General features: G+C 37.6%; 3 protein-coding genes and 1 long non-coding RNA gene across 4 annotated transcripts; 2 read left to right on the plus strand and 2 right to left on the minus strand.

The window, feature by feature from the left end:
* Positions 1–1,549: 1,549 nt before the first annotated feature.
* LOC113686487 (uncharacterized) lies at positions 1,550–9,358 on the minus strand. Its single transcript, XM_027204108.2, has 8 exons — positions 9,037–9,358; positions 7,616–7,893; positions 6,467–6,768; positions 5,547–5,800; positions 4,730–4,984; positions 4,109–4,303; positions 3,356–3,418; positions 1,550–3,042 (listed from the first exon to the last, which is right to left on the minus strand). The coding sequence occupies exons 1-8, from the start codon at positions 9,143–9,145 to the stop codon at positions 2,420–2,422; spliced, it is 2,079 nt and encodes a 692-aa protein (XP_027059909.2). The 5' UTR covers positions 9,146–9,358; the 3' UTR covers positions 1,550–2,419.
* Positions 9,344–11,518, plus strand: LOC113686482 (cytochrome c oxidase assembly factor 5). The gene is made up of 3 exons (XM_027204104.2): positions 9,344–9,503; positions 10,170–10,271; positions 11,275–11,518. Exons 1-3 carry the CDS (start codon positions 9,396–9,398, stop codon positions 11,314–11,316), a joined length of 252 nt encoding a protein of 83 aa, XP_027059905.1. The 5' UTR covers positions 9,344–9,395; the 3' UTR covers positions 11,317–11,518.
* LOC113686483 (uncharacterized) lies at positions 11,237–13,072 on the minus strand. Its single transcript, XR_003447652.2, has 2 exons — positions 12,666–13,072; positions 11,237–12,034 (listed from the first exon to the last, which is right to left on the minus strand). It is a non-coding gene; the product is annotated as an uncharacterized LOC113686483 (long non-coding RNA).
* A 1,149-nt stretch (positions 13,073–14,221) lies between these two features.
* LOC113686491 (uncharacterized) lies at positions 14,222–17,488 on the plus strand. The gene has a single exon (XM_027204113.2). It carries the CDS (start codon positions 15,945–15,947, stop codon positions 16,962–16,964), a length of 1,020 nt encoding a protein of 339 aa, XP_027059914.2. The 5' UTR covers positions 14,222–15,944; the 3' UTR covers positions 16,965–17,488.
* Positions 17,489–20,698: the final 3,210 nt, after the last annotated feature.

The raw sequence follows: 20,698 nt of genomic DNA on the forward strand, positions 1-20,698 counted from the left end.
CTTTTTCACTACATTTATGTACTATTCTTGTAATTTGAACATAATTAGCAAATAAATTTATTAGATTTTAATAGTTACAGTTAACATTAGCAGCTAACTGTAGCATTCTTTCAAATTTTTTTTTAACTCTGTTATGAATCACATCATTACTGCAACTATTATCAGTATTGCAAGTCCACCAAAGGTAAAAGTGGAATCTTATAACATAAAACAAATGTAAGAGGCATGGTAGCCTGAAGATGCATAGTGGTCTGGAGAAGCGTAGTGGCCTAATGGTCAGTACACTGGACTCCAGATCAAGAGGCCCGGGTTTGAAACCTGGCCGGGACTATGCGTTGTGTTCCTGGGCTAGATACTGTACTTTCACAGTGCCTCTCTTAAGGACACACTTAATTTGGAACTTTACTCTGTTGTGTGTCCTGCACCTTAATGGTGAAAGTGATTGAAAAAAAATAATGGAAAATTCAAAGTTGACATGGGAAAATCATTGAAAAGTTCACAAAGGAAGGGTATTTATAAGGTAGCACTTCCATAGACACAAAACATGTTAAAACCCTCCTTAGCTCCATTCCCAAGGGCAAAAAATAATACAGCCAAACTAATCAAATAGCAGATTTCCTTGTGCTATAGGACCCTTCGCTTGATTGCCATATGCTGAGTAGAAAATAAGCCCACACTCCTTCCCTTAACTGCTCAGAAGGATCAAAGAGTGCACCCATACCATGCTCTTCTACTGAAATTTAATTTAAGGTATATTGAAGCATTTTTCATCCATTCCGTATTTATGCCTCATGTTTTAAAATTCTCTTCACTATAATATCAATATACCACATGTAAAGGAATTAAAACAGAAAATTCATGATAAAAAACTGGATAATACTTAGGTTGCACCTGCATCTGCATCAGTCCTTCAATATATCACGAGTAAGAACCAAAACTATTCAAAACTGGTCCATGCAAAGGTGTTAAATTCAAAGGCCTTTAATTTAAGTCTTGAAATTATGGTTCCAAACGAATGCCTAATGTAGGATCTAGATCTGTTAAAAAAACCCAGAATTACAATTACATTGATGCTTTATAAATACCTCGAATTTCAAGCTTGCTGTCCAGCGAGTCAGTAGATCAAGAATGAGAGAGAAAGCTAGACCATGAAAATGATCAGGAAAAGATGAATTTTCCTCCTCTGCGACGCTCTTCCTTTCTCGTAATCAGGTGTTATTACTGTTAATCGAAAAATTAAGATAACTTATTATAACCTAGCAACCTTACGATTTCAAATGTGGAATGCTGGGTAAGGTGCGCAGAATCGAGGCTACTTATATGCAAGAAAAAAAATTAAACAAATTTAAAAAAAAATGAAACAAAAAAAACAAAACAAAAAAAACCAGTTTGAGCACAGGAAGCCCAAACTCGTAAAACGAGTCTTGGTAAATATGTAAATGACGTTACACTGCGCAAATAGAAGAAGTTATATGTGGAAATCAAAACTTTTCTCTTGAAGAAGAATATGCTGAAAAATCTTACGGAAAAAAGACATTTAAACAGCTAATTGCTTCTGTTTTCCTTTATTGTACATTGTTCTCCAATAGACTATATTGTTACACTAAAATTTATTTACAAAGAACTCCACACAAATTTTCCTGATGGTATTACTGATTACAAAGAAAAATCTACCTTTTAGGGCCAAAAATTTTATCACTTTAACTACACAAGTAGATTAGTTTGTGTATTCTGTCCACACCTTCTTGAAGACTGCTATAAACGTTTTTGTCCATATTTTTGACAAGAAATTATTCCACCAGGTAACACATTAGTCAAACCACACTGCACCTCATGCAGCAGAGTTTTACAAAGGATTTACTCCAAATGAGCTCTACCATTAAAATACACTGAATGAAATAGGAAACAAATTTAAGACACATTTGAACATTGGCAATCTTGTCTTGCTTCATGTGTTTACATTGCTCAAAGAAAGTAGAGATGACTTCAAATGTTTCCAAGGGGAATAAAAATATAACACACTTTAAACAAAAAAAAACTTTGGCAGTCAAAATGAGTGTTAGAGGAACCACAGAACATGTTTGTGTTTCTCGAGACATACGGCAAATTGTTTGTCCAGTTACCATCTTGCTTCATGCAGTATCTGAGCAAAATAAATCCCAAGATTATCCCTGAAAAATCACCACTTTGTGATAATTATTTGGATCAATGTTGGTATCTGAGCAACTAACCCACCTCCCCCTGCCCTAACCCAACAACAGTCCACTGATTACAAGTTAGGGTTAATATTGTGTTAGGGGAGGGGTTGGTGTGTAGTAGCTTAGATACTGACTGAGACCACTTATTTTTCCTGTGTAAAATACTATGATTTACTTCCTAAGAGCAAATCACTTCAAGAGTGGAAGTGACATGCATTTAGTTAGGACTCCTCAGTGTCTGCCTCATCAGCTTGTGCTTGACTGACCAGCTCTGTGTCACACAGTTCACACTTTGTCTTACCAGGCTCATTAACCAAGGTACACATGGGACACACATTGCGCCCTTCTTGAGCATCTACCTCGCGCAAGGTGTCACACCCCAGGCATACCAGCACTTGTGGTCCGTTTATCATGGTACACTGCTTGCATTCCCAGGGGGGTCCTTCCTCTTTCTTTGGCTTCCTTTTCCTTACCCTGCTACTAGTCCTTGGTTGTTCTCTACCCCTGGTTGTAAGCATGCTTGACACAAACCGATGTCCACTTGGACTCTCTGGGCACATGAGTGACAAGGATGCACAAGTTGCACAGTAAAAATGTCGACAGTGTAGGCACCTTTTTGATGCACGTGCTGTAGGGTTCTGACAGTCGGCAGCAAAACAATGAGTTCTGTCCCTAGTAACACACTGCTGACTGTCCAGACTTCTAAACCCATCGGTGGACATCAGTCTTTGCCCAGGGAGAAGTAAGGTGCTGTCTAAGCTGAGAGGTCCCCCCTGATTTGCTGGGGGCGTTAAACTCCATTCATCACTTGAAGTTGATTGTCTCCTGTTGTCAGTATCAACAGCTGAAAACCAAAAAGCCAGTAGGGCTCAGACACCATCCATGAATAAGAGGAGCAAGGGCGGGGCTCTTAGATTCATCCAAACATAAATTTGATATGAATAAAAGAGGGGGGGAAGCAAAAAATGCTCTTCACAAGAGGAGGGTTGAGAAACTATGAACGTGGACTCTCTCCATTTGTCCTGGATCTCCTCCATTAATAGCAACCCATCCAAGAGCAAATAGAGGCGTTGCAAAAATACGACTCACATATGTGACAGGTAGAGGTAACCATCTACTTACTCATTAGGAACACATGTGGTAAAATAAAGAAATACCTTCTGAATTTGTTGTATCAGTATTTACTCCAGTACCTCCACTTCTCAGGGAAACTACATCACCTGTATGCAAAGACATGGAAGTAACAGACCTGTTGATCACCCCCTTTTCAAAATGTGTTTGTAGGATTGAAAGGATTACTGAGTGCATTTTGTCTGAAGCCACATTCTCTATACAAACAGGGTTTGTGTCTCAGAGCACCCTTATGATTTTCTATGCATTAAAAGATAAATCCTGAATTTTTTCAGGTTTGTAATTTGAAATCTGTTTGTACTTTAACTTAGGCTTACTTGCTCTTGGCTTATTATCACCTATTCAATTTGTGGTTTTCTATCTCAATGAGTGTTGACAATCTCAAACTGAAAGAACTCACCCAAAGCAAAATGATTTTATAATGATGAACTGGAGGTACAAAAAACAAGTACAAAAACTCTGTACAAGATGCTGACCTAAGCACATGGAGCTTAACAAACTTGATTGGCTCTTTGGAATCAGGTGGTACATTTTGATTACAGGACCCATAATGTTACAATAGGTTAAAATTTGCCATAAGTTTGCAAGTCTCTAAGACTGGAACAAAATATTGTGAATCAGCTCATGCAATGTATATTTTTCTGCTTCAATATTCATTTTTCCTTTATTGCTAACTTACTGCAGCATCATCTGACAAAGGAAAAACAGAAAAGTGAATGACTGAGCCAAGAATAACCATAAGACACGCATCAGTATGACACATTACAAGTGTAACTAACCATTGGGACTGAGAAGTCGAAGTCTATCAATTTCATCCTGTAATTCATCAAGCAAACTTGTTTGGTTCTCTTCCAAATTTTTTGAATCTCTCAATTCTTCACTGTGGCTGCTAGGTAAAGTCTCCCCACCCACTGCTCCCTCAAGCTCAGTATCACTCTCTATTTCCTCTGCATCTGAATGGTCTGAGGTCCCACCTAGAGGGTTAAATGAAATAGCAAAGATTATGTCTTTGATCTCCTCTTTAAAGGAAAGCACAAATTGTACAGTTGTCAAAAGACTTTGTAAAAAGTCCTTTCACATAGAATTTTCAGGTTTAAAAAAATTTGAAAGCTTTATTAGCTTTGCTGGTCAAAGACAACCTAACATGTCAGGTCCTCTGCTTTCAATCCATGGCCTTGTGGCAAAAATATTGAGATTTGAAGACTTCTAAAAAAATTAGCACTATAAAACTTCCTGTATATTTTTAAGAAGGCTTCCAAGATGTTTTAAAATGATTATATCAACAATTTTAGCAACAGTTCCAATGCCCCAGATCAAGACCTGTCGCGAGGGAATATTTTCAAAATCATCTCTATGGCAACCAGACATGTCTGTACCATCATGTGCTAGTTTACACTAACCCAACTCATTTAGACCTGACTCTGAGCTACTGTGGTCAGGACTTTCAGGTTCGAACACAGGTAACCCAGGAGCTGGACTTTCATCCCATCTTGGTTGCGTCAAACGTGTGTGAACAATTTCCTCCAACCCTTGCAATAGGCTGTGAAACAGGGGGTTTTCACCATTTTCCTGAAGATCTTCTGTCTGTGTCTCAGCATCATACATTTCTTTTTTCCCTGACAGTTCATGTTTGTTCAGCCCAGCCAGAGGCTCCTCTGTGCAAAACAAGTTATGAATATATTGTTGACAAGCATCATGAGGTCAAAATGGATGAATACTGAAAGGTTTTTTTCGTATGTTATTGTTGACTGGGATGAAGTTGAGGTCCATAAAAATGCAAAAAGTGACCAGTTCCCTGCAAGCAGGCTTAGAGAACAGATCAAGGTAGTGAATATATTGAGCATGTGAGAGGGCTGGCATGAAAAATGATGACTTTCATTTTCATGTGAGAGCTCTTGCTTGCTGGTTAAAAGCTCCAGCACATTAGTGCTCATGTTGCAGTGATAAAAGAGAACCTGCTTTCCAGATGAGATGCCATTACCTATTAGTCATCTTGTCTTTTTAAAGTGGGTTGCATTTAAATGCAAAAAGAGAGGCCAGTGACTTCTGCTCCAACTGAATTATTTTTTGTTCATAATTCAAACTGCAGACAGCTCTTGTCATAATGGAGGGTTTCACAACTCTTCTACAATGACATATGCCACAATTCATTCTATACTTTCCAGATCTATACCAATAGTTCCCAAATTATAGAATTCCCGATGACCCATAACAAACCTTTCTGGCCTGGCTTTAGGACTCTGATTTCCCCAATCTGTGTCTCCAGAATGCAAGTGATATCATACTCAAAGTAATAAGTTAGATTGCTTGTTTCCTTGGGCTCCAATACAACCTTTTCCATCAGATCACAAACTTCATCAACAAGTCCATAGATACGGCGCTTCTCATCCACTAAAGCACTGTCATTATTCTGACATTTCTGGATCAGAGAATATGCTGTTTCACACTTATTCACAATTTCGGTCATCATGCTGAATGATAAAAGAACATAACAATAGTTGATGTATTATACAAGCTTCTAGATCACCATGGTTGATTCAGAGGTCAATCTGACGAATAAATTGTAAGATTTTTCCCAGCAGAAAATGCAATTTCTCTACACAATTAAAGCAACAAAAATAGAGAAAATCAAAATTTCTTAAATCAAATGCCAACACTCTATTAGGAAACAATCTTCTACAAACAAACAACACACATGCAACCCACATTTCCTCTGTTCACTATGATGAAGGGCTAACGCTTGAAACATCCCTTTTCAAATTCTTTATGGTGGCCAATTTATGTCGTCAACTCAGTTGATAATACTATATTACCCTGTTATACAAACAATATCCTCCCCCTTAGTGGCTGAAACTCAAAATCCTCAGTGGGAGAGAAGCTATTTTGCTGCATACACAAAATTAACCCTTAAACTCCCAAGATCTGATTTTTAATTCTCCCTTCTAGTTGCTACACATTTCCTTGTAAATTAAGGATGAGAATTTGGTGTTAGATCAAGATAACAACTTCTACCTGATGTGAATTCTCCTCACCTGTTGGCTGGATAATGTATGGCTTGGATATTAAAGGGAGAAGTTACAGAGACTTCAGGGACTTAAAGGGTTAAAGAATATCAAAACTAATTTCCCAATAATTACCTTTCTTGTTCATCCAAAGGTTTGATCTTCTGTTTTGTCCTGTCATCAACGTCACACTTCAGCACAGTTTCCCGTCGACTCATGCAAGCTCGCAGCACTCCCATATGTTTCATAATCCTGTCTCGCAAATACTGTTGAGTGTTCAGTATGGACTCCCTTGTATCAATCACGTTTCTTCTAGCTTTCTTCACTGTGTCATAATGATCACCCAATTTCTTGGACAAGCTGCGAAGCTCTTCACGAGTTGTTGTAGCAATGCTGGTGGCAAGTTCACATTTGTGTCCCATGTGCTTGCCATACACCTAGGTGGAACAAGCACTGGCATAAACAATCTGATTAGCACCCCTCACCTTTGTTACACCCTCCCCCTCCCAATCTATCACAACCACATTAAACCTCTCTAATAAACCCCTTTCCTCCCTTCTCCTTGATCAAAAACTAAATCATTTGTTATGATTATCCTAGACAATCAGACATACCCTAAACTACATCTCAGGTTTAGAACATGTTCAAAACTCTCTCAAACTCCTTAGTGTTTAGAAAAGGCCATGCAAACACTGAGAGTCCCTCAGAGCCTTGATTTGTAAATAAATTACTCCCAAAAATATGCATATGTATATGACAAAACATGCAGCTAAACTGATAGTGATTTGCATTTGTTACATCATACCATACAGATCCTCATGTAGAAATAACACTATACCTACGGACTACAATTCATCAGCATCCATAAAAAGACAAGTATATGATTTGGCTTGCAAGTTATAAATATGTGTTATTGACCAAGCGTGAGGTCTGGATGGCTGAAAATTGGCCAAATTCTTTTTAGCATTTTTTCTATAACATTTGGCATATCCATTGCCAACATTGTCCAAAATATTAGAAGTTTTGTATTGAGTCTACTCCAAGCAGTTTTTGTTCTTGCACATGATTAAAGTGGACAATCCTGCTCAGGTGGCCAATCAGAACACATAAATTACTTCATATTACCCACAGGTGCTGCCAGCAAGATAATGACAAGAATTATCAAGGCCATGGTTTGAATTATCCACCTTAGCCTTTGGCTCAAGCAGATGACACAAACCAATGTTGTGTAAATCCTTCTTATTACTTCCTCATCCACTAACTCTTATTGTTAATTATTCGTACCTGGCAGTAAATGCAGATAAGACAATTATCAGTATGACAGTAGACCTTCAGAGCTTCATCATGTTCTGGACAGAGATATTTATTATTCTCCTTCTCCTTTGATATTCCATCAGTTTGAGCTTCTTCTTTCCCTTCAAGAATCTCAAGCACTCCAAAGTTTTTAGGTAGATTTCTCACAGACTCAAAAGTCCTTGGAAACAAAGTGGTCTCGATTTTACATGTTGGACAACAGATTGTACCAGGATTTCGGGCTTGAAAAGCTAACTTGTTCAAACATCCTTTGAAGGCAAGAGGAGAGAAAACATTTAGCAACTCTTAGCTTGAACACTCAATGTCAAATTTGACATTAAGTGTATCTCTTGCATCTATTGCGTGAGTATTTCTAAGTATAAGTACTAAAATGTATTAACCCTTTAACTTCCAAGATCTGATTTTTAACTCTCCCCTCTAGTCATTACAAGTTTCCCTATAATGAGAATTTAGTGTTAGATCAAGATAACAACTTCTACCTGTAAGTTTAAGTATTCTCATTACAAAATAATGCTTGGATTTTATATGGAGAGTTTATATGTCAATCACTGCTGGAAGTTAGAGAGATTTCCCTCATAACTAAGGAAGAACATTTGAATGAGGTCTGGTTGGCTTAGAGTTGCTTTGTGCATGTGATGTTCTTCTTTAAGACATACGGACTTATTTCAACATTTTATGTTGATGCAAAAACATTTTTCATTAGTTTTAATTGTTAATACACACATGTAGAGGTATTCACAATGGACAGCGAAGATGTAGACTATATTTTCTTCAAAACAATTTGTAAATGTTTTGTTTCACGATTAAACGTCACTTTCTCAAATTAATCAGTTTTTGTTCCTTATTAATATTCATATTCTTGATTATCTGGACTATTTCGTCTAGTCCCAACGAGTCCGGATAATCGAGGTTCGACTGTAATAAAATATTCCAATAGGAATCAATACTTTTGTAAAATAAACAAAGGAACTCAAAGAATCACACAACCCCCTTTTCTTTCTCTACTGAGGCCTATTGTGCATCCTCAACTCAGGGGGAGGGAAGGGAAGGGGTTTCGAATAAATTTCTCGAAACGAAAAATTACGTCGAGAAAAGTCCGCTTAAGCAGGCGCAAGCGAAAGCAAACTCGTCTAGAATGATAAACAAACTTTAATTCGAGCGGTTATAGATAAAACGTGGATTTTTAATGATTTGTTGAGGGGATAATGTTTTACAAATTCCAGACAAGCCTGCATAATTTGAACGGTATCAAATGAAATCAATCATTCCATAAGTAAACAGCGGTTTCAGATCGATATAGCTACAGTATGCTCATAAAATTTCTCTGGTGCAACATGGAACTATCTTTACGAAATCTTTTTTCTAAAAGAGGTTATAAAATAGTAATATACCTGTACAGTATGTGTGTCCGCAGATTAGATTTCTGGGAACGAACTGCACTTCATCTGACTTGAAGTCGTTGTAACACACAGAGCAACTCAGTCCCCTCAATTCAGCCATGGAAATTTCGACAAAAACGGGTGTAAATGGTAAAAGCCGAGGTTTAGCGCCGGTAATTACACAATACTAGCATTCCCAACAAAGCAAAGGCTTAAAACGATAGAAAACAAACACAGAAGCGCATTCTGTTGTGACATTTCTCAGAAACAATGTGTAGCAGGAATTGATGTTTGGGTTGACATGCGCCCATGAGCTGTTGGTCAGTGGTGATACGAGGAAACAATATGGCGGATTGATCCGAGCAGACAGCATGCAATTAGACGAGGAAGATATCGAAAATCAAAAGCCTCAGAAACCTTGTAGCGGCCTTAGAAAGGAACTGAAGGATTGCATTTTAGCAAGTGATTGTGTAAAAAAGGTAAAATTTGCCATAAATGTATTATATTGTGGCAAGCTTTATGCTCGTCCTGGTTGATTTTAAGTAGCTTAAGCCTACATTCGAACGATTACATAGGTTCAGAAGTTGAGTTAATAGAGACTACCGTGTTCGAGTACAATCATAACATCCAAAATATATTTCTACTCGTTTCTGTCTTTCATGAATGTTACTAACCCTAAATAACATTTCATGCTTTGAGGGTGAACGATATTTACATAACTCTACCTCTCCTCTCTGTGGCATGTTCAGCAGTTCGGATCATAAAGCTGGACGTAACCAAAGAGGAATTGCTGAATATTCAGAACTGAATGAGTAGATTACTCTTGAAACTAGGATGGGACAAAAGGAGATTGATGTATTGGAGCCCCTCTCGTAATTGATTAATTGATTAGGTGTTAATTGATCGATTCACACGACTGACTGACTGACTGACCACAATGACTGACTGAAAACAGAATTACTGACTGAATGACTGACTGAATACAGACTGACTGACTGACTGCTTTACTAACTGAAAACAGAATGACTGACTTACTGAATACAGAATGACTGATTGATGGACTGTCTGAATGAGTGGTTGATTAATTCTCTCCTTTCATTCATGTGTTCCTTCATTCATTTGTTTTGTTGTTATTTTTTTTGTAGTTTGGATCCAAACCCAATGACTGTTTGAACCCTGATGCTCAAGGTATTAATGAGAACTGTAGAAGGGTCCAGTATGCATTCTTTGAGTGCAAGAGGTCACTGGTAAGGATGTTATTTTGGAACCTTTTTCAACTGTTTTTCCTTACCAACTCAGTCTCCTCTTGTTGAAAGGAGATTACATATCAGCTGTCAGTGTCTGTTCTGGCAAAGACCACTGATTACATTTATATATGGTAAATGGTAAAACAACCTGGTATTACTCTGTGGTATAATAGGTTGTTTGAGGAGGACTCTCTACTGGAGAATTGTGTCAAATTCCAAGGTCTTGTACCAGACTCCCTCTCCTGCCCACACTGTTTATATAAGAGAGTGGAACACAATTTAACACTGTTACCATTACTGTCTGAAAGCTGATCCTTTTAACTGTTGACTAGAAATGTATTTGCTTTTTTAGTACTTGAAGCTTGTTAACAACAATATTCCCTTTACAGAAGTGTAGCAATTATTTTTCTAGGGGTTGGGTACCTACCTTACCGACAAATCAACATCTACCAGTAAACTGTGTTTTTAATCACAAAATGTAAAATTTTGCATCACCGTTTTTCTTCCGTTTTGTGCTTTTCTGCCACCCAAATCATAAAGTTTGATTGTTTCAGAGTTTTTTTGAAAATAACCTTTTAATGGAGTTTCATGGCCACCCCAGCTCCCCCTTTCCACCCTTGGTGTGCCCCCTCCCCCCCCCCCCCTGCAGTAGGATAATTTTCTGAGGTCTCATTACCTATCTGCCTGTCATTGTATTAACCCTTTAACTCTCATGAATGACCAAGACAGAATTTCTCCTTACAATATCAATACAATATTAACCAGATAAGTGATGAGAATAAAGAAAAATATCAATTTGGGAATAATTAGTTGATCCAATACTAACCTCTCTGAACTAACATTGTAAGAATTGTATGGTTGACAGCAAGGAGAATTACAAATTTGATCTGGGAGTTAAAGGGTTAAAAGGGTTTAAGAGAATGCATCAAAGGATCAGTTTTTGGAGCAAAAAAGGAAAGATGTGGTTGGACTGACAAACTTCTCATTTTTTATTTGTTGACAGTTAGATTTTCGCACCCGTTTCAGGGGAAGAAAAGGATACTGATGGAGGAAGACAGGAATGTTGTTTTTAGTGGATTGGACAATCAATAAGTGCTACCTCACAGAGAATGTAAATACTCAAAGAATCGTGATTGAAACATCTTGAAATGTGTTTTTTTCCCCAAAGCTATAGATTTTTTGAGGGAAAAATGCTCAAAAAATGAGCAGTTATTTTCGTAATAAAAAAGTCTTCTTTTGAAAATAAAGACGAGCATATAGTATCACCAATGAATAAAGGGGTAAGTTACTAAAAGAATCTGTGTTGCTACGTTGATGGGGGAGTCTAGCAGGGTAATTTGGTTTTATCAACTGTGCTGATGATGTAAATTGGCCACCGTAAAGAGTTTCCAACCTGACATTTCGAGCGTTAGCCGTTCGTCGAGTGAATCACAATACATTATAAACAGTTTATAGTTTATAAAACCAAATTATATATAGTATCAACAGTTGATATCCTGTATATGTTCTTGTTTCGCCGATATTGCATAAGCTGGTACCAGGCTCTCTTGGTTAGAGGAGACGAACGAAATAACAAGCGAATGGAACTTAGTATTTGTCAGGTGAAACTGCCGCAGATTTTCTTTCTCTTTGTTTTTTATACCTCCAAAGCTTCCGCCGTTTTGCGCCCACGTGCTGTCTCGTTCGTCTCTACTGAGGATTTATTCTGTTCATGCCAGAATTCAGGAACGATAAACTTTATCGATGGTTACTGCAGGAAAACTCTGAAAAAAAAATCATAGAGCCTTAGGTCAGTTAGACGAAAATGATTCGTCATTTCTCAGCGTAAGATAGTTCGCGCGTTTACAGAAATCGGCTAAAGAACAAATGTTGTGACGCTCGCGTTCCAAAGTTAACACGGCAGTCCACAGCACCGAAATGAATACGATGAGAAAGGTGGTACATTTTTTAGCTCGATAATGAACTAAAGAAAGGCGTTATTCTTCTCATCCCGTACACCTGACATACAAAATTCTAAGTCTCTCTCGAAGAAACGAGTCTCAGACCTTCGGTTTTGGCCCTTCGATGCTTTGCTAATGATTCGTTACTCTTGGGTTCAAACCATTTCTTGTTAATATTCCAATTAGTACGCCGTAAGATCTAATTTTTGATTAGCTTATCCAAGCACTTCAGATTCTTCTTCTGTTAAAATGTAGGTTACCAACATTCTCTCCGACTCTCTCGGCGTAATTCTGACATGAAACTGGATACTAATCAGTGGAAAACACCTCGGTGCAGTAAAGAAAGATGTTGTTCGCATCTCCTCTTTCTCCCGCCCTCGTGACAACACGAATCACATTTCCCTTTGTTTCATTACCGAGCTCAAAAATTTGTCATCTTTCTTTTGCTAGTTACCCACACGACGCTTTCAATGTTTCAGATCCTAGCAATATACAGGTCGCGTCTTACACAATAACTCAGTCATGACCTAGCTCCTCACGAGAGTTCGCCGTAACTCATCGTACAGTCTGATTTCCCGGTTGTGATCGGTGCTGGAAAAGACTGTTGTCTATAAAAGTGACTGACGTTTCAGCAGCCTAAGCAGAAGTTATCATTAGGATCAAGTGAGGAGTTCTTTGTTAGTAGAGCACAACTCAGGTTTGGTCAGTCAATGCAGCTGATATCAACCCTTTCGAGGACTTTTCTCTTCCGCGGACGATCAGACTACTCAATCAACATTTAGTAGTTTTTAGCAAGTTTTAAAAAGCATGTTGAAAGAAGAATAATTTAAAGTAAATCCTTCAGGAGGGGAACCAAATAAAAAGTGAACGGCCGAGTCAGTAGAGCGATTATTTTTTTTTTAAACGCTTTCCTAGCGCTTGGCCTTTCCATATTCTCTTTATTTGCCTGTCGTAATTCATGAGTATTCCCACCCTCCAAAAGGTATGATTATTCTTTTTTGGAAACTGAATCTAGAAAGGAAAAACCCAATATTTATTTGTCTTAAGTTTTTTTTTTCTTCCTCTTTGCGCTAAAATACTAACTCGTCCGAAGGTCATGTGCCAGTTCTGACCAAGTTTAAAGCTCATTTGATAATTACTGAATTTTCGCCCATTCGAAGCGCCTTTTGTGTTCGTTGTTTGAGGAAGAGTCAGTTTCATTTGTAGAGCAATTCAATGACGCGCTTTGTGGGCAGTTGTGGGTTGAAAATTCATGCCTTTCATATCTGTCCACACTTCTGTAATATTTGCAGGACTCTCGCTTGTAAACTTTTACGGAGAGATGTTTCCAAATCTGTCAGGTTTTCTGCCTTGATACATCAGAAAATAGAATCATCCCTTTGAAGAAGCTTTAGAACGAAGCAGAAAAACTCAGGCTTCTTGTGAAGTACCGCAAGAGTGAATTTATGAGTATTTTCAAAGAAAGTCATTTTCAAAACAGCAGTGGCGAGAAATAGGAGACTTTACATCATGCTACCATATGCATTTTAACGAATTCACCTCGATAACCATATTTTTACACCTTGAATCGAAACAAATTTTAATTTGGTTCTGTCGTCCATTCAGAGAAATAATAAAAAGTTAGCCTTGAGTCGCAAGGTATAAAAAAATGCCACAGATGTATTAAATATATTGTTATTCCTCTTTTGTTCCTATCAAACAATTAACGAAGCAGGTATCTTTTTTTTTTTTCAAAGCTCAAGCTGGTTTTGTGAGAAGGTCATTTCTCTCGACCAATTGTAATTCAAATGCAATTTTACGTGACAAAATTAGCCAAAATTGACCAATGCGTATTTCACACATAGCAAAGTTAATATTAAGATATTTTCTGTGTTAAAAAAAATTGTGAAAGCGACCGACCAGAAAGTCCGTCGTTCAGTCTCCTTGTTTTAATAGATTTCGAGCCTCGTACGTGATAAAAAAAAGTTGTGAAGTGTTTACGAAGGTTAGAAAAGCACACTTCTTGGTCTTACATCATTCAACATTGTTCAAAATCTTCGACAAGCTGCCAATTCGTTTTCACAGCAGATGTTCCTGACAGTCACAATCTAGCTTTTTACTGCGGCTAGAAGATGTGTGTGAAGTCAGTGTTTTGTAACTTTTGCCCTAGTGACACTAAGGAAGCCATTCTTGAGTAAATTTCCCTCGAACTGCAGAAGAAATTCACTGTCAGCAAAGACAGCCACACACATACACACAAGCGTACTTTCTGTGGGACTATTTTCTCTCACAAGACAAAAAGGGAGATCAATTGATGTCTCAGGCTTATAATTTAATTCATTTTCTGAGTATAATTTTACTTTTATTAAGGTTGACTTGTTGGCAACAACTTGCTTTTTCTTTTTAAGAATCGTTTTCCCTTAGGAATGAAATGAGCTGAAATGAAATACGGCCATGGCAGGTTAGGAAAAATAAAGCTTCGATTCGCGTATAGAAAATCGAGGAAATGAGATGCGAAGTTTTTTAGGGCAGGAAGCTTCAAAGATGATAGCTGGATCTTGAAATGCTTGTCCTAAATGGCTTTGCCTAGTTCGTGTCTACAGCCCTTCGGCACAATAGGAAGGCGGGAGCTAAATTACTACTTTGATTAGAAATTTTGTGATTTCGACAAGCGCCGTCGTAATGTCAAATAGAGCAGTTGGTCGAGGTATGATTGTGGCGAAGTCTTTCCTACTAATGGATATTAAATAACTAAGTATGGAATTAAAATTAGTGTAAACACATGATATTCCGACAGAGTTTAAAAACGTTTCACCGCCGTCATTTGCACTTCTTCCACTCGTTTTCGTTTTCTCGAATATGCAAAACAATGAACGTTTAAAACTGAAGAAAAGGAAGGAGAATAAAAAAATTTGATGCGTACAGCGCGACCGCTTCTGAGTCTAAAAGCAAACACTCTTGCACGTGTGTTCGTAGAAGAAGTTCTGCCGGCCATAAGCGGTATTTTTAATACATAAGATTTATTTTAAATTTTGTACTTCTACGCACGAATACAATAACAAAACAGCGAAATAAAACGTTTCTTCTTCCAAAAATCGTGCTACTTTTAAATGAAATTTGTCGATCTGTCATCCCTATCAAAATCTTGTTTGTCCGCGACCTAAGCGTATTTATCAAGCGGACGTGTTTTAAAAAAAATTGGGGCGGTGAAAAAACAAATGTTTTGATTATGAAAAAATGGTAATTTATGATAATTTCCCTCGACTTATTAGCTATTGAGGCAATTTTACCCAAGAAACAGTTGTTTTGACAGATAAATGAGGGGTTTAAGGCTTCATTCGTATTTAAAAGCTATTGACAGGAAATTGACCAATGGCGTGCCGATAAATTATTGTATCTTATAGTAAGCAGAAAAGGTGTGCAATAAGAGCATTGCTTTTCTCCTTCCTCCCACTAGAGGGAAGAAAAAATTATCGCTCCAAGTTATAAGACACTCTGATGTAAAGTCAACAGCTGTTAACTTCCTACAAGCATTTAATTTCGGTGTCGATCGGTCAAGGAACAATTTCAACCAGTACTTGCTTTTTGAGAGTATCTGGCAGGATACCTTAGCTTTCTACTTTGGAAAGCCGTGATTCCTGGCCTGGGTGTTCGACAAGCAAATGAGCATACTGCCTAATGTTTATTTGATCACTAAACACAAATAATTCAAGAGTTTAATTCTTGGGTACCGTTGCGTTTTCAAGTGAAGGAGATGAACAGTTTAGTAGAGGAAAGCGTGGCGACGCCAACCTCGTTGTTGAATTTTGTCAGCAATGCAACAAGCACGCTGAAATTCGCTTTGGATAAACCGATAAAGCCGAAGAGGAAGGTTAACCACCGAAAATATCTTCAACGCCAGCTCAACGGAAGGTCATCTTCGGCAACAACGTCATCATTCGACGGTTCTTGGATAAGTCAAGGAGAGATGCTATTTGATCACGTTTTAAAAAGTGGGCAACGAGGAAGCCCTAGCGCTGTCGTTCGAGCTGAGAAATCAACAGCAATTTCCCGGGAAAACCATTCAGAGAAAATTCAATCTTTAGGAGAGAGGAAACGTGCTCAAGGAAAAGAAGAAAAGAGTTGGAGAATTGCAAGAAGCCAGCAAATAAACGATTGTAAGTCTTCTGAAGCACCTTCCTCTCAGCCTTCACAGCCGCTGAGAAAGCGAAAACTTCCCGAGTCTTTCTGGACCGAGCCGTCACCTAAAGCTTCGCGTAAACCTCTGCAAGCAACTCGGCAGTCTAACACAAATTTGGCGACAAATGAATTACAACGCTCAGAGCTTGAAATCTTGGATTGGCTTCGTCCTGAACTAGACGACTTTATCGAACGTTGGTCAGAGGAGAGCGAATGCGCGTCGAATAACTCGAGTCGACCTGACAGTTTATCAGATAGTCCATCCACTCTCGATCCTCATTCGCCATATTCCGACGAATCGGAAAATGTCGGATCAATGGACGAATTTTTTGAGCAACGAGTGCCTTTTTCCTTCGATTCTTCAACGAAAAATGGCGAATATACAACTAACATCCCTTCGATAAGGAACTTATCGAACACTAACTTGAATTTTGCGGATAACCGAACATACAGTGTGCCGCAAAATTATGTTCAGAGGCAAATGAGCCATTCTGTTTCCTGTTACGGTGGACACTACGGCTTTTCTGAAAATAAATGGAACGCAAATCCAGTTCAGCCGAACTATTTCGAAACTGGATACAATATTTTATCTTGAAGGATAGTCGCGCGGCGCAAACGAGAAACCAATTTAATTTCAATAAAACGTAGACAATTTCTCCGGTCCGGCGGCACTTTAAATCTCTTTTACTAATTTATAAGTTATTACGAAAGACAGCAGGTAATATAAAAGTTGCCCAAAGGTTTCAAACGTAGCTTTTTGGTTGTCAAATTCTGACTGTTTGCATCACAGAAAGCTTGTCAACTGTCAAATCATTGACGCCTCGAAACTTCTGTATTTACGAATTACATGTAAAACAGTCTAACTTAGATTTTTTTAAGATGAGCTATCAAATGCTCCACTGACTTAAAAGATTGAAATTTTAGCCGGTTAGATACGGTGAAAAAAAAGATACTTTGTTGGAGTAAAGATTTACATCGATGACCGGGCTAAACACACGCATTATGCGAACACTTTGAAAGTTATACACATTAACACTTGTTATATTTCTGTCCTTCCCCCAAAGGTACATATAAAACTGTTTTACTTTTAACATAGAAAAATAAACTTATCTTAAACAACGCGTTGTATTTCATTTCTTAAAAATTAGTCCTTTTGCGCAACCAAGGCAAAATGAGTTAACAATGGATAGCATTGTGCGCGCTCTGGTTAATATCTTGTTATCCAAATAATAGTGAATTCGCGCAAATTTTGAAGGCGCAGTTTCGATGTCGCATATGAACAGCTGTCAGAATATACAGACTTGACTTATTATATGGCTGGGTCAATTTGTCTGATTCTGTGTTCTGGCTGTAATCATTTTCCACAGAATATATCATTTCGCCATTTCCCTACCACGGTGTAATCAAGAGAATTGCTTTCTGGCACGCATTTAGCGAAAAACAGCAATTTTCTTTATGTTAAGGAAAAAAAGGCTTTAGATTTATTTCTCATATTAAGAATGATGTTTTCTTAACCTAGCAGTTGAAAAGGAGATAAAGAACAAAGGAAGACGAAAACAATTCGTGGTAACTAACACGCGGTTTGGATAAAAGTCTTTCTCATTAATTTTTCATTAGATGGTTCTATCAATGAGCTGGCTTTTTTTTTTAGGGATAGTCTTTGTTTTGCTGCTGATGAATCTCCGTTTTTTTTTTTTTTTTTTTTAACAAGAAATAGAACGTTTCTTCTGCATGCAGTTCTCGCATAACTTGATATGATTAAGAAAAAAATAGCAATATACCATATTTCGTATTTTTCCCTTTTCGTGAAAATGCCTTGCAAACAAAAAATCAGATTTTACCATCCCTTAAAATTAATAAGAAAATTAAAAAGATGTTATCTTTAATTTGTGATTCTTCTTTCTGTCTCGCTCTGAGTAGATCACATAAAATTTAATTGGGACATAGTTATTAAAATACCCGAAAACAGCGTCAGAACTGCTTGGAAATAGACCCAACTGTCAAAATGTTTTTATTATTTTGGAGAATGAGAAGTTGTTTAACTAAATAAATAACGCATGCAGTGCTTTCTGCTATTTTTTTTTTGTTTTTTTCAAATAACAAATATCCTAGAGACATACTTTTTAATCAGCGCACAAGCCAGCCTTAGGCAACTTGATAAAAAGATTGTCTTGATAGAAACGAACGCAGTCAACATGTCGCGTATCTAGGAAAGAATTTTTCGACTGATATTTTCATAAAAGGTTTAAGAGCAGTGACAAAAGGTTCAAAATATAAGTTACCATTTCCATTTTTATAAAACCTTTTAGGGACGGCTGATGCTGTCAGTTTTAAGCTGAGCAAATTGTATGTTTTCCGTCCACACCTTGGCTCATGGGGATAAAATTCAGCAGGTGTGCAGAGTTGTATGCTTTCGATGACTAATAATAAAAGCGAGTGATTGAGGGCATAAGTTTTCGTGAATTTTTCACGCAAAAACTCGTCAATATCTAAAGACGCGTTTGACGAATTTTTTTTTAGTTGGTCTACCAGCCCGCTTCTAAATATTAACGAAACGGTGTATTTTTTGAACTAGTTTTTTTTGGCAGCTTTTAAAGAAACGAAACCCACATTCTCACTTATACTTGAAATTTACTTTTGTTGATCTACACACAGTGAAAGCTAAACATGGCAAGGACTCAAGACATTTTCACAAATAAACATATTCATCATATTGATACAAGATGACGTGCAGTCTCTTTTTCTATAAGTTCATCACGGATCGCCCACAATTAATCGCACTAAATCTACAGGGAGAGGAAATTCTTCGGTGATGTATTCCATTCTCAGAGAAGTATGTGGATAAAAATTTCAAACATCAGCGAAAAGAAGGTGGTATGAGATTTGCTTATTTTCAGCCATAAAAATATGAACAAGCAACGAAGTGTAAATTGTGCTTGGCAGCTGCAATTTTGTGTGTATAGCTCTTTCTCTAATTACTTCTCCAAAGCTCTCTCTCACAGAGAGAAGCTTAGAAATTCTTAAAGGCAAAATGTTAGAATTTTCGACCAACTTCTTGGAAAACCATCCCCGCTCACAACAATCAGACACCGCACATGGGTTGAGGGTTTCTCCCGTGGCTGAATTTATCTTTTCATAAAGTAGAACTTCAAAGGAGAGTGTTAATCGAAAGTAATTATTCATGACTATATTAACAAAGAACGCGGAATTTGCCAGGAAAGTATTAAACTTCCAAGCCCCCTTTTTCACTAGTATTTCCTTTCAGTTCCGTATCAAAGCATGTGACTCACAGTAACTTTCCAAGGTTGTAACTTACCGTGGTTATCACAATGTTAATATTTTTCGATATTTAGCTCTCACAGACAAGTGTCAATCTCTAACGAGTATTTAGCAACGAACGGCTTTTGTTTGGCTCTGTAATACGTTTGCACTAACTGGGTGCCATATTTTTAACACTATGCTCAATGTCAGCAACATTTTGTAAAGATTAAGCTGAACATGACCGCTGAATTTACCTAGAACCAAATATATATATTCGTGAGTTACAAAAACAGAAAATCACGCGCTGATAATAGAATTATGCGTAGCTTTTGATGCAATATGTTCGCAACAGAGGCGGGTAAATCTTCGACAACAGCCGTTTATTCAAATGAAAGCCTTGTTAAGACAGAGCCGCGATCCGAAAAGTTGCGCGCGAAGACACAGCGGAGCAAAATGGTATTTGATAGTTTTTTTAACTTATTAATAATGTAGCCTTTCAGAGGACAACAAAAGAACCTTGGTAATATTATGCTCCGCGGCAGGTGTTCTGTGATGAAAACCTGCACGTTAGGGTATTCACGTGTAGCGTAAATGAAAACACACAGAAAAGGCTACGTTGTCAAAGGGGCGCTTTGTTTTGTAACTGCCATGAGCTGATTAAAGGAGAAAAAGGTTTTAGCACGTTTTAAATCTTCCATTACTTTTGTATCAAAGCAAAAGTTTGATAAACTTTTGCTTGAAAAGAGAGATCTTGAAAGTTCGATTTTCTGAGCCTTTACTTTGGTTTTCATGAGGCAACCATCGTTCACCATTTACATGTAATAGGCTTCATTTGTTTCAAGCAGAAGGCCACCGAAATATCTGTATATTGGAACATAAAATTGTTACCAGTGTCGTTTAAGTAATAAAAATTAGCTTGCATACTTAGGCCAAAACATCGTTTACGGAAGTGAAACCGGATTTTTTCAAGGCTTTAGTAGATAAAAAGACAAACCAAGATGATCTTTACCGGGAAAAGCTATTTTCATAACTCTTTTAAAACGTAAGTAAATTAACCAACGTGAAAGC

The sequence above is a fragment of the Pocillopora damicornis genome, chromosome 13 (assembly GCF_964200805.1).
Source record: "Pocillopora damicornis chromosome 13, jaPocDami1.2, whole genome shotgun sequence".
Lineage (NCBI taxonomy): Eukaryota > Metazoa > Cnidaria > Anthozoa > Scleractinia > Pocilloporidae > Pocillopora > Pocillopora damicornis.